Genomic DNA, 13,089 nt, shown 5'->3' on the forward strand with positions numbered 1-13,089 from the left:
GCAAAGATAGGGTGGAACCTATTTTTCAACAAAAATCACAAAGCAGCCCACCTGCTATTCAGTCTGATTTTTCTCAAGTGGCGACTGACTGCATGACAGAAATCACATGCAAGTTTATTAACTACCAGAACAATCTGATCGATCTGGGATCTGCAAAACACCCCTTGTTTCACTGGTTCATCATGGCCTAAGAGAGGTAGTTGAGTCCTAAGAGAGCCATATTGGTCCAGTCAGGCAGAAGGCAAGGTAGATATATGCACCTTTATAGAATAAAGATGTATACAGAACAAGCTTTCATGAACTCAAGCTCACTTCATCAGATGCTGCAAGCTTGAGTTCATGAAGCTTATACTCTCTATAGATCTTAGTGTGTTAGCCTATGAGGAGTTAGTTATGTTCTAGCCACAGATAAAGGAATCATGGAGAAGAAGGGCTGGAAGAGGCCTCCGGAGGTCATCTAGTCCAAGCCCCTACCTGAAGCAGGATCATTCCTATCCAAAGTATCCCATACAAACCATAGCCTAAACTCTACATAAGACTACCATCTACCCTGACACAACATAGACCTAACACCCTAACTTGCCACAGCTAAAGCAGGGGAACCACAGCAGCCAACGTCCTTCTTCTATAACGTCAATTTATGCTCAAGAGGTCCCAGGTAGAAGAGTCGCACCCCCTACTTCAGCAGAAAGCAAAACCCCCCACAGTCCGTACCAATCTGACCATGAGGTAAAAAGGATGGGGGGAAGTGTTCATGATTCTGCTCCGATCTATTTTTGATATTACTGACAGCAAAGTTCTTGTTGACTTCTTTGGAGCTTCTGCCAAGCCAAGGGCACATCCATCTGTCTGGAGTGGCTTGGTCCCTAACACTAGGAAGGATCCCAGAGAAGCAGCTCTGGACAAGTGCTCTTCTACTCTAGAGGCTCTCTCCTAGAGCACCAGTCTGATATCATTACACCTCCTGATCCCTACAGAAGACGAGCAACCTGCATTTTACCTGCCAGGCAGCCCAGACCTGTTCCTGGCAGATAACCACATAGGCCCCATCCAGATGAGCACGGCTGTGTGGTATGTGGCGCTGCAGACACATCTGTGGCGTCACATGCCGCATGTTCGGTTGTTCTCCATGCTGCAAGGGAGCACTGGGGAGGGCTTTTTGACCCCTGGATATTCATGGGTCAAAAAAACCCACGGGGAAGAAAGTGGAGTAGCACACAGGGTGACAAACCTGGAGCCTGGCCGGCCAGCGCCATACTCCACTGCCAGCCAGGCTCCATGAGGCACAATCACCACTGCTGCAGCCCCAGGAGGCCCCCCAAGTAAGGCTGCTGGGGCCAACCCAGTACTAGCACCAACATCCCCTATCCCACCTGGGGTTACCTGCCATGCACCAGAGCGTGTGTGGCACAGGAGTTCCCCCAGGACAACTAGCAGCAGCACAAGGTATGTCAATGCTAGTTGTCCTTGGGGAATCAAACCTCCATGCAGGTCTGGACATGGCCACAGCGGCTAAAACACCTGTGGTGCATTCAGAGGAAAAGCGTGGAGGGAGATGAGAGGGGTGAAGAATTAGAATCCTAGAGGCAGGGCTAGAAAGGCCCTTAAGAGGTAATCTCTAGACCATCCAACCCATCCCATACAACAATCCTTGCCTAACCTGCTATTGAAACTAGAGTCAAGAGAGGAGGACGATTTTTAAGACTTGGATAGACAAAACCTTGGCTGGGATGGGCTCTGCTTTGAATGGGGGGTTGGCTTATGACCTCCTGAAGCCCCTTCCAACCCTTGTTTTCTAGGATTCTGTGACCACACAGTGCCAAAATAGACTGGAAGGTGGCTTGAGGGCAACTCTCAACTTTTGTAGACCCAAGTCCCTCGCTTGGGACTGGAGCTCCCCGGGAAACCTCAGTGCTTGGCGCTCACCCCTCCCCTGCCTCCGGGAGAGCCCCTGTGCCCTTCTGCGGCGGCGAACTCCGCCCCCCGCGGGACAGAACGCGGAGACAAAGCTGCGGGTTCTAGAGTGAATCGCGCCAGCGCGCGACACCCCCTGAAGGGTCGCCAGCTGCCTGGTGGACAACCACGCTGGCTGCGGCCCCCGGGCTCCAGCAGGGCTCAGCCCCGGGCGCCGGTGCTTCAGGACACAGATGAGGGCTCTGGGGACGAGATCGGTGCCTACCCCGCCCCTGCACCCAGCCCAGGACTTTGCCCCCCGCCGGACGGCAGCCGAGTCCCGCGGCGCTAGCACCCCAGCAGGGCAAGCAGGTGCCGGGAGGCGCCGACCCCCGCCTACCCCCGGGGGCCAACGCCGGGCTCCCCCGACCCCGCGCCCCCAGCCCTAGTACCAGTAAAGCGGCCGCCGGCGTCGCCGTGGCCCCGGCGCCGCTGCAGGATGAAGTAGCCGCTGGTGCGCTGCGTGACCCAGAGGCGCAGCGCGTTCTTGAGCACCACCTCCTCGGGCTTCAGCCACATCTTGCCGCGGGCCCGGGTCACTGCATCGCCGCCGGCCACGGGGAGGAGCCCTGTCCCGTCCTCTCCTGCCCGCTTCCCCCGGGGACGCCGGGGCTTTGTGCCGCGGCCCGGAGCCAGGCGGCAGGACGCTTCCCCCGGCCCGGCCCGGCCCGGCCCGGCCTCCCTCCTGCCTCCTCCCCCAGCGGCCGCGCCTCCCTGTCCCCTCCCTCCTTCAGCTCGCCCGCCCGCCCTTCGCTCTGGCCGGACCGAGCCGAGCCTGCCTGGGCTTTCCGCCTTTCCCGGCGGCTGGGCAGGGGCAGGGAGACACCGGCGCCCTGCCGGCCCGCCCCAGCCATGCCGCTCCCCGGGGCTCGGTTGTTTCCTCACGTGAGGGGGGGTCGCCTTCCCTCGCTGCTAGGGCGCAGACACCCCCACCCTTCAGTCCTGCTTGTGGGTAAAATCGGGGTCTCCTTTCCCCTCCCCGCCACACGCTCACACTCACTCATGCCCGACATCTCACTCACACACATTCGCACTCATCCTATCACACATGGGTGCGCGCACACTCATCCCCTCTGTCTTACACACTCGCGCATCTCCATCTCTTACGCACACCTGCACTCATCCCCTGTATCACACACATGGGTGTGCACACACATCCCCTCCATCTCTCTCTCTCACACATACACACTCATCCTATCACACATGGGCACACACGCGTTCCTCCTGTCTTACACACACACTCATCCCCTCCACCACTCGCTCACCCTCTTCATATCTCTCTCACACACACACACACACACACGCATTTCATACTCATCCCCTCTATTACACACTCGTACACATGCATCCCCTCCATCTGCAACACATACACACACACATGCACACACCCCTTCCAGCCGGCTCCCTGAGCATGCTGCAAGGACACTGTTTTGCTCTTCCCTCATCCCTCCCATTTTCCTCCTCCAAAAGAGGGGGAAAATGGGAGGGATGAGGGAAGAGAGGGGGCATCTTCCCTAAGCAGGGTTGGGGTATGTGTGTATCAGGCATCTGCAATGTTTTGGGGCCAGGTGCCAAAAAACCTCGCAACCTCCATTTGTAAGATGTGGTTGTGCCAGGGGCGGATGGTGTGGGAGCTATGAGGGGCCTCATCGTTGTGGTAATGCAACCCCAGCCACTTCCCAACAGTGGTTGGGGTCCTGGGGGAACCCCAATGTCTGCATGAACCTGTTGCTGGCAACGAGCTGGGCTGGGGCTCCAAGGACCCCAGTGCAGCTGCTTGCAGCCTCCCTGCTACCTGCTGTGGGCAGCCTGGGCTCTGGGCAGCCGCAGGGGCCTGCCTTGTCCCAAGCAAAATGGTTTCACATGCCATGCTCTGGCACGCATGTCAGGGGTTGCTAACCTTTGGTACACACACACAACACACTCTTAAATATATATATTCCCGCAATTAATAGCCCCATTGCCCTTCCAGGAAGATGAACTCTAGTTATTTGCTGCAGTCTAGTCTACCCCTTGATGAGTGATGGCTAAAGGCATATGCAGCCTACCCTCAGCATCACAACAAACCCAGGACCCTGCCCCTAGACATATCAGGGCACTAATATACCTGCCAACATGCTTTGACAGTCCCTTGGGACACTGAAAATTGGCACATAGCTGCATCATTTCAGACACAAGCCATGTGTATTTCAAAGTGAGCCTGTAACCACTGGACTGCTTGGTCGGCTCTATGTGTATCTATACATTGAGCTGAATAATGTTCATGCTATATAGCTGCTTTCATGGTCACACGATGATGAGGAGGGGAAGAAGAGCTCCATAGGGTTTTTTTCCCCTGGATCCCAGCCTAGGACCTGAGCTTGCACTCGCTTAGGAATTTAGGAATATGCTAAACTTAAAAGCTCATGGTCATGAATTTGTATGCTTCAAGTTAAGTACCTTATAGTTAATGCCTGTGAGATCTCTTAGCTCTCCACAGTAAGAAAGAAATCAGATACTGAACATGACTAAAAGGTCTAGTGTGAGGATTACCCAAATTACAGTATTTATTGTTCGTATTAGTGTAACACCCAAGTGCCTGATCCTGGTTTGCTGCACAAATGCAGAAGAGAAAGTCAGTTGCAGCAAACAGCTTACAGCTTACACTCATTTGAGAATCATGTGAAATCTATCTGGCATCAAAAGAAGTTAGGCAAGCCACTGGTGGGAGGGGGTGTTAATTATTATTGTTGTTTTCCCAGTTGTTTTGTTTTTTGTTTCCTTTCTAGAAAAGCCTAAATCTTGGAGTCTGCATGGAGAAAATCTAGCAGACTAGGACATTTCACACTAGTTTTTGTCTTAGAAAATGCATGTATTCCCCTTGCCTATTTAAATGGGTATGAAGAGCAGCTTTCTAACACCAAATGCCACCATTGTAAAAAACAGACATCATTTTACAATGTGAATGCAGGTTAAATAATCCTGATTACTCTTGAAATGTGAATGTCTGATTCCATGACCGAAGTTTTCTCCCTTACGATTCTGCTCACAAATAATAGCAAATCTGAAGTAATTCTTTACAAGCACTACAGTAACTGAGATCAGAGTCTCCTGCAATCTCTTATTTTAGATTATAGGCTCAGTCCTATGGGACAAATCATGTAATTCTAATGTGGGGAAAGTTCCCAATTAATGGAGAATTTCAATTATGGAATGAGAAATGTGGCCTTCTACTTGCAAGAACTACAAGAAATTATACCTATTGCAAATTTTAAAAACTGCAGCTAGTTGCAGACTTCTTCAGGGCATGGGTAGTGGTAATCATGCTGTCTAGCTTACTTCCTAGATGCTAATGGAATAGCCTGCGGCCAAGCCAATTTTGTACTTTGCTCTAGCCTACTGGATTTCAAACTGTTCCCCAGAACCCAGCAGTTCTGCAGTAAGTGATCAGAGGTTCTGCAAAGAGACTGGGGGCAATGATGGAGCAGGTCAGGAGGTCATGAGCTACCATTGCCAGGATCACACAGCCTGCAAAGCTGAGAGTAGCAGATTTGCAGCACTAGCGGATTTGCAGCAGCAGAAGTAATATTAAAAGGTTCTGCGACTTTAGGAAGTTTGAAAACCACTGCCTTAGTCTATTTTCCCCTTGTCTCCACACATCACATGCACATGTAAGCCCTGATCTTCATTTTTACACAAGTGCCAGAATTTTATTTTCAGACAAAGCAGTAGCAAGCAAAAGGAACAGTGATTGTTCTCCTAGCCTAAGTCTGGCCACATCTTCTCATTAACAAAAGGAACAGATGACTGGCAGTACAGGAATAAGGATGTTGATATGGTCTTTTAAAAAAAAAATACTGAAGGAAAGTCAGGTTCTTTAAAATCTGTGCTCAGTAAATGCAGAAGGCAGGGCAGGATGACACGTTAGAGACTAACTGGTTCAGAGAGATGTAAGATTTCGTAGGCAACAGCCTACTTCATCAGACACTGTGGCCTGTGCAAGCTTATACCTCTCTGAACCAGTTAGTCTCTAAAGTGCCATCCTGTCCAACCTTCTGCTTGACTCTACTCACACAGCTAACTGCCTCCCTTTCTCCATTTGGTATATGAGTGGGATGGGGCAGTGGTTTTTCTTCTCATAAAGCAGCTAGGGCAGCATGTCAGTCCTCATTTAATAAAATAATTTCTTAGTGTAGCTAGATTTGTGAATATTTGTTCCTTTGTCAATATTTCTTAACTTACATTTATTGCCTTTTTTTATATTCAACCTTGGGCTTTGTGCTAATTCATTTGAAAAGTTTTTGAAAAGAGAACTGACTGACTTGTTGGTTTCTAACAAGACTTTTGTTCCATGAGGACTTTTTTTCTTGAGGCTAGAGACCTAGCAAAAGACAGGGAAGCAAGAATAAAATAGGTTTCTATTTTAGTATCACATGTCACACACATGCCACTGTTGATTACCTCTCAAGACCTGCCTTTTATTGAGCATAACCAACAGTATTCCTTCAGCGCTGAGGCTGTTTAACCGTATCAAAATTGGTTCAACGGTCATTAAAATCAAAAGATGTTACAATTTATTTCTTCAAAATAAGATGTTGTGGTATGTAGAATCAGTTAGAAGGAGTTAACATTAAAAAAAAGATAAATGACTTGAGGAGCATGAGGTGGAGATGGACAGAAAACTAACCCAGGATAACATAGAAAAATACGGTATGTACAATTCATAGTACATACTGGGTGCATCTACAAGACACTAACTGCCAGTAGCCTCATAACACAGCACAGTAGTGTGCCAAACAAAACTCATACTAATACAGCACTGTGCAGTAGTATTAGGCTACTGCACAGTTAGCACTTGTAAAAGCCCATGTGCTGGTGGTACTTGGTTATGCAAGAACTAACCTTAATGCGCAATAACTGCATCACATTAATGAACATGTAGATGCACCCACTATAATAAAAACTCAAGGAAAACTGGGGGAAAATTATGATTCTTTCCTCAAGATAAAACAGGGATGGCTGTATGTTGAGTGCCATGAAATCCAACTAAAGCTAAGTATTAGCTGCAGGAAGAAAGATTTATATTTTCATATCAATTTCCAATCCAGAGCACTGAAGCAACAAGACACATAGGCGTTTTCTTCCTAGTTTTCTTCTATGACAGAGGAAGCAGCAGACAGGTCTGGACACAGGCATGGACGAACCAGGTGGCCACCCAGGGCCCGAACAGAAAGGGGGCCTAAAAATGGTAATATTAATTATTTTTATTATTATTATCATTATATCTGGCATTATATCTTGACTCTGTCTTCCCATGACAATATCATAATCAAAGTATGGACATATTATGTAGAATGGGGGTTCTAAAACTATGGTCTGTGAACCATCTGTTGTCCATGAGGGCATAGTAAATGGTCTGCAGTCAGCCTGCAAATTTCATCAGCCACACACTCAAAGAGGGCTCACTAAGTGGCATAATAATTCCTGGCTGAAAAGCAGTGCCATAGCCTCTCCCTTACTACATAACCTAATGCTCTAGATCAGTGGTTTTCAACCTGTGGTCCACAGACCCCTGGGGGTCTGGAGACTATGTCTAAGGGGTCTGCAGAAGATAACTATGATCAATCAAAAGTACGTGAATACTCACACTTATAATTCAAAGGGGTCTGCACCTCCATTCAAAATTTTTTAGGGATCTGCAAATGAAAAAGGTTGAAAACTACTGCTCTAGATGCAGCCCTGGCCTAGAGAACCACTGTAAAAGGTGTAGGAGGGTGTTTGGGAGGGGTGAAGCCCCCCCACCTCTCCAAAGAGGGAGGTACTTTACCCAAGTAGGGTTGTTTGGAAAGTGGAGCCACTTCTTCCTGGGGAAACAAGTGAAGGAAACATTTTAGAGAAATCTCATATTTTGAATGGTATGTGTGTGGTGGCCTATTAGAAATGCTGGGGGTTGATAATGATGCAAAAGGTATGGATTAATTAGGATGAGTGCAAAGTACAGCACTTAGAGAAGAAGGTATTTAGGCAAATGAGAACGCAGCAATGCTGCAGAAGATCTGGGGATCATATCAGATCACAAACAGAAAATGGCAACAATAGCATGTTGTTGTGAAAAAAGTAAAACTCATACATAATCAGCAACACATGCCACCACAACAACCTCTCTTTACCAGAGAAAAAGGCCATAGAATCTCTAATATCTAACCACCAAATAGTAATAAAACCAGGAGATAAAGGAGGAGCCATAGTCATCCTAAACCGGGAGGATTACATAAAGGAAGCCAACAGACAGCTCTCTGACACCACCTACTACAAAGAACTACAAGAAGATCCTACTTCCCTTTTCACCAAAAAACTCAACAATACCATCAAATCATTTCCATCAAGACTACAAGAAAAACTACAGACCTTGATCCCCCTGCTACCTAACCCGGGGACTTTTTACATGCTCCCTAAAATCCACAAACAAGGGAACCCTGGCAGACCTATCATATCCAACCATGGGACCGTAACTGAGGAAATATCAGGTTTCGTTGAATCAATCCTAAAACCGCTCGTCACCCACAGAGCAAGTTTTGTACAAGACACTACAGACTTTCTACAGAAACTTAAAAACATAGACTACCTTCCCAGCAACACACTCCTAGCCACCATGGACGTTACCAGCCTATATACCAACATCCCACACCAGGATGGCAACCAAGCCTGCCTTACATATCTACAGGAACAAGATTACATCCCAGAATACAGACCCAAAGACATTACTGACCTTATACACTTCATCCTCACACACAACAATTTCACTTTTAATAATCAACACTTCCTCCAGATGATGGGAAACAGCTATGGGCACTAAAATGGCCCCACAGTATGCCAACCTTTTTATGAGCCACCTGGAAGAAGACTTCCTCAAGAACTGCACCATCAAACCCTTGCTATACTTAAGATACATCGATGACATCTTCATAATTTGGACTGACAACCTGCAATCTCTGATTGAGTTCCAGCAGAAATTCAACAATCACCATCCCTCCATCCAACTTTCTCTAGAATACTCCAGCACCAACATCTCCTTTTTAGACACAATGATCAGTATCCAGAAGGGTAAAATACAGACCACAGTATACAAGAAACCCACAGACCAACATACATATCTGCACAGAACCAGCAATCACCCTAAACACACCAAAAAAGCTGTGATATACAGCCAAGCCCTCAGATACCACCGCATTTGTACTGAAGAGAACACCCAGGATTGCCACCTCACCTATCTTAAAAAGGCTTTCACCCAGCAAGGACACTCGTCCAGAGAGGTAGATCGCATGTTTAAAAGAGCCACCCAGATACCACGTGAAGAACTGCTGCAGTACAGAAGAAAAACCCCTACAACTTGCACACCGCTGGTTATGACCTATCACCCCTCCCTTGAACCTGTACAGAAAATCCTAAAAAAATTGCAACCCATACTAGACAGAGACCCTATTCTTAAAAAGATCTTCCCAGAGCCACCCATCCTAGCCTTCAAACAAGCACCAAACCTCACCAACCTCATCACCAGAAGCAAATTTCCTCAAGCCCAGAACACACTGAAAGGATCCAGACCGTGCCATGACAAGAAATGCAAAACCTGCCAACACATCTCCACCACCCCCACTATTACTACACCCCACAACAGAGACATCAGCATCCCTGGATCTTACAGCTGCACCTCCAGAAATGTAATATACCTCATCCAATGCACCAAATGCCCTGATGGGAAATATGTAGGAGAGACCAAACAACTGCGCACCAGAATGAGCGCACACCGGAAATCCATCAAAGACAGAAATACCCAATTACTGGTGGGGGCACATTTCTCACAGGAGGGCCACTCTCTCTCCAATCTCTCAGTCCTGATCCTCAAGGGAAATTTACACAACAATTCCCGGAGACGAGCCTATGAGCTCCATTTCATCAACCTGCTGGATACTAAAGATCATGGACTAAACATAGACATTGGATTTTTGATACATTATAATCTGCCTGGCAACTGACTCCCCAGCCCAGCCCAGCCCCTGGCTTCTTTACTTTTCATTCCATCCAGGAAGAGCACACACCAACTGCTGCAGCTTCCTTAGCCTGACGAAGGGTTTTTTGAACCCGAAAGCTTGCTTAATAACTATTCTCCAACTATTTGGGTTGGTTTAATAAAAGATATTAAATTCACCCAAGGAACCTTGTCAACCTCATACTGAGGCATACAAATAGGAGTGTTATGTATGACAGGAAATAATTCTTCCACTGTACTCAGCAGTGGGACAGCCTCAACTGGCATGCTGTATCTGGTTTTACACACTACCCTTCAAGAAAGATATGGACCAGCTGAAGAAAGTGTTAACAAGGAGCAACAACAATGATTAGAGTAATGATCCATGAGGAATGCTTACAGAACTAAATACTTGGGCTTGTTTAATCTAGAGAAAAAAGAATGAAAAGAAATGACAGCTTTCAAATATGTGAAAAAGGATGCTACAACGTAGATGTTCTCCATGTCCACTGAGGATAGGACAAGAACTAATGGACTTACATTACAGCAAGGGAGATTTAGATTAGACATTAGGAAAAGCTTTCCAACTGTAAGAATAGGTAAGCACAGGAATAGGTTACTTGGGGAAGCTGTGAAATCTCCATCATGTTTTTAATACCAGCTTAGACAAACATCTGTCAGGAATGGTTTAGCTAGAGTTGATCCTGCCATTGAACAAAGAAATAAACTACCTGGCTGCTCAGCATCCCTTTCAGACTAATTTTCAACAATTCAGTGATTCCCTATCATGTAATGCAGTTATCTGTACTTGGCAGAGGAAGGCCCCCTAGCTATTTACTGGGTAGATCCAGCAGCCAGTGTCTATATAGGATTTGGATATTCTAAGAATCTTCCTTCAAAATCCCACCAGAGGCAACAGTCCTGCACAGAAAGGAAAAAATGGGTATCCATCCATACTATTAGAGAAACGCCAGAGGTATGCCTCAGCCCTCTGAAACAGAAGTATGAATTCTGCAGGTATTCTCATATAAATCCTAAAAAAGAGCAGGAATACTGCTGCCTGTGTTACCTAATATCCTCAGTTCCATTAAAGCTGAGAAGCAAGAAAAGGTAAATTTCAATAAAAAGAATATTAATTTGGAAGAAATGAATATGAGCAGAAAGAAAATACGGCTTCTGAACTCCTTCCATCCTTAATATACCATATGAAAAGGATTGTGTTTGAGTTATTTATGATGGCTTATCTCTAGGTGTAAATACCTTAACAAATAGCACAAGAGAGTGAATTTGCAGACTACTTTAAAGCTTCTAGAGTTACCATACAGTTCTGGGGAAAATTTCACAGAGAAAGAGTACTATATATGCTTGGGTCATAGCACAGTATATTCAGACAGTAAGTTGTGGGTTAGACTCTGATCTTGTAGCCTTGTTTGCCACCAACTTAATTTGTGAACTTGGGAAAGTTGTTAACTTCTCCCTGCATCAATTTACCCATCTTTAAAGTCAGTGTAATTTTTCTTTACAAACTGTAGGGGTGCAGAGAAGTTTCCTAATGCAGGGGTACCAAACTCAGATGAGTGGTGCAGGGCCAGTCCCCAGGCCAGAGCAGGCCCATGGCCCTGTCACCTGCATGCCCAATCCCATGCATGTGACACCTGCCTGGGCTGTTCTGGGATGTTGGCCTGTGTGTGAACTGCAAGCACCATAGCTGGAGACGGGCCCCAGCAAGCACCACATGCAGCACAGGGCCAGCCAGCACATGTGAGTCAGTGGGACAGTGCTGGGGGCAGATGATGGAGCTCCATGAGTCAGATCTGTATGTTTTGACACCCCTGACCTAATGTATTAGAAATAGGGTACTTGTGTGTAAGGCTAATTATGGGCCCAAAGCTGTATCTACTTGGCAATGGTGCCCTCCAGCACCGCTTCACAGCCTCATAAACTGAAGCAGTACAGCTGCATCCACACTGCACTTTGGGTAGGCTAATTTTCATAAGCCAGGGCTTAATTGGCCCTGTCCATTCAGCAGTGCTAATTAGCCCACCCAAAGTGTGGTGTGGGTACAGCTACACTGCTTCTGGTTTCAAAGGCAGGACTCCCAAAGCAGCATGGTGTGCTTAGGTGCATCTCTGCAGAGGATAGCAGGTTTACCAGATACATATGAATTAAGTGTGGGTAAGACCTGGCCCTAGGATTCATAGATTCATAGATGTTAGGGTCGGAAGGGACCCCAATAGACCATCAAGTCCGACCCCCTGCATCGGCAGGAAAGAGTGCTGGGTCTAGATGACCCCAGCTAGATGCATATCCAACCTCCTCTTGAAGACCCCCAGGGTAGGGGAGAGCACCACCTCCCTTGGGAGCCCGTTCCAGACCTTGGCCACTCGAACTGTGAAGAAGTTCTTCCTAATGTCCAGTCTAAATCTGCTCTCTGCTAGCTTGTGGCCATTATTTCTTGTAACCCCTGGGGGCGCCTTGGTGAATAAAACCTCACCAATTCCCTTCTGTGCCCCCGTAATGAACTTATAGGCAGCCACAAGGTCGCCTCTCAACCTTCTCTTGCGGAGGCTGAAAAGGTCCAGGTTCTCTAGTCTCTCCTCATAGGGCTTGGCCTGCAAGCCCTTAACCATACGAGTGGCCCTTCTCTGGACCCTCTCCAGGTTATCCGCATCCCTCTTGAAGTGCGGTGCACAGAATTGCACACAGTACTCCAACTGCGGTCTGACCAGCACCCGATAGAGGGGAAGTATCACCTCTTTGGATCTATTCGTCATGCATTTGCTGATGCATGATAAAGTGCCATTAGCTTTTCTGATGGCTTCGTCACACTGCCGACTCACGTTCATCTTGGAGTCCACTAGGACTTCAAGATCCCTTTCTGCTTCTGTGCCACCAAGGAAGTCATTTCCTAGGCAGTAGGTATGCTGGACATTTTTCCTCCCTAGGTGCAGCACTTTGCATTTCTCCTTGTTGAATTGCATTCTGTTGTTTTCTGCCCACTTGTCCAATCTATCCAGGTCTGCTTGCAGCTGTTCCCTGCCCTCCATTGTGTCCACTTGTCCCCACAGTTTTGTGTCATCCGCAAACTTGGACTGAGTACACTTCACTCCCTCGTCCAAGTTGCTGATGAA

The 13,089-nt window shown here is 47.2% G+C and overlaps 1 protein-coding gene across 2 annotated transcripts in view; it reads right to left on the reverse strand.

Moving 5' to 3' along the window:
• TBC1D8 (TBC1 domain family member 8) overlaps positions 1 to 2,634 on the reverse strand; it is a 61,274-nt gene extending 58,640 nt beyond the window's left edge. For both annotated transcript variants that reach the window (XM_006261422.3, XM_019485061.2), the window contains exon 1: positions 2,346 to 2,634. In XM_006261422.3, coding sequence (XP_006261484.1) covers positions 2,346 to 2,472 — 127 coding nt within the window. In that variant the 5' untranslated portion in view covers positions 2,473 to 2,634. The remainder of the gene's footprint in view (positions 1 to 2,345) is intronic.
• Between the last annotated feature and the right edge of the window lie 10,455 nt (positions 2,635 to 13,089).

This window comes from Alligator mississippiensis, chromosome 1, assembly GCF_030867095.1.
Source record: "Alligator mississippiensis isolate rAllMis1 chromosome 1, rAllMis1, whole genome shotgun sequence".
NCBI lineage: Eukaryota > Metazoa > Chordata > Crocodylia > Alligatoridae > Alligator > Alligator mississippiensis.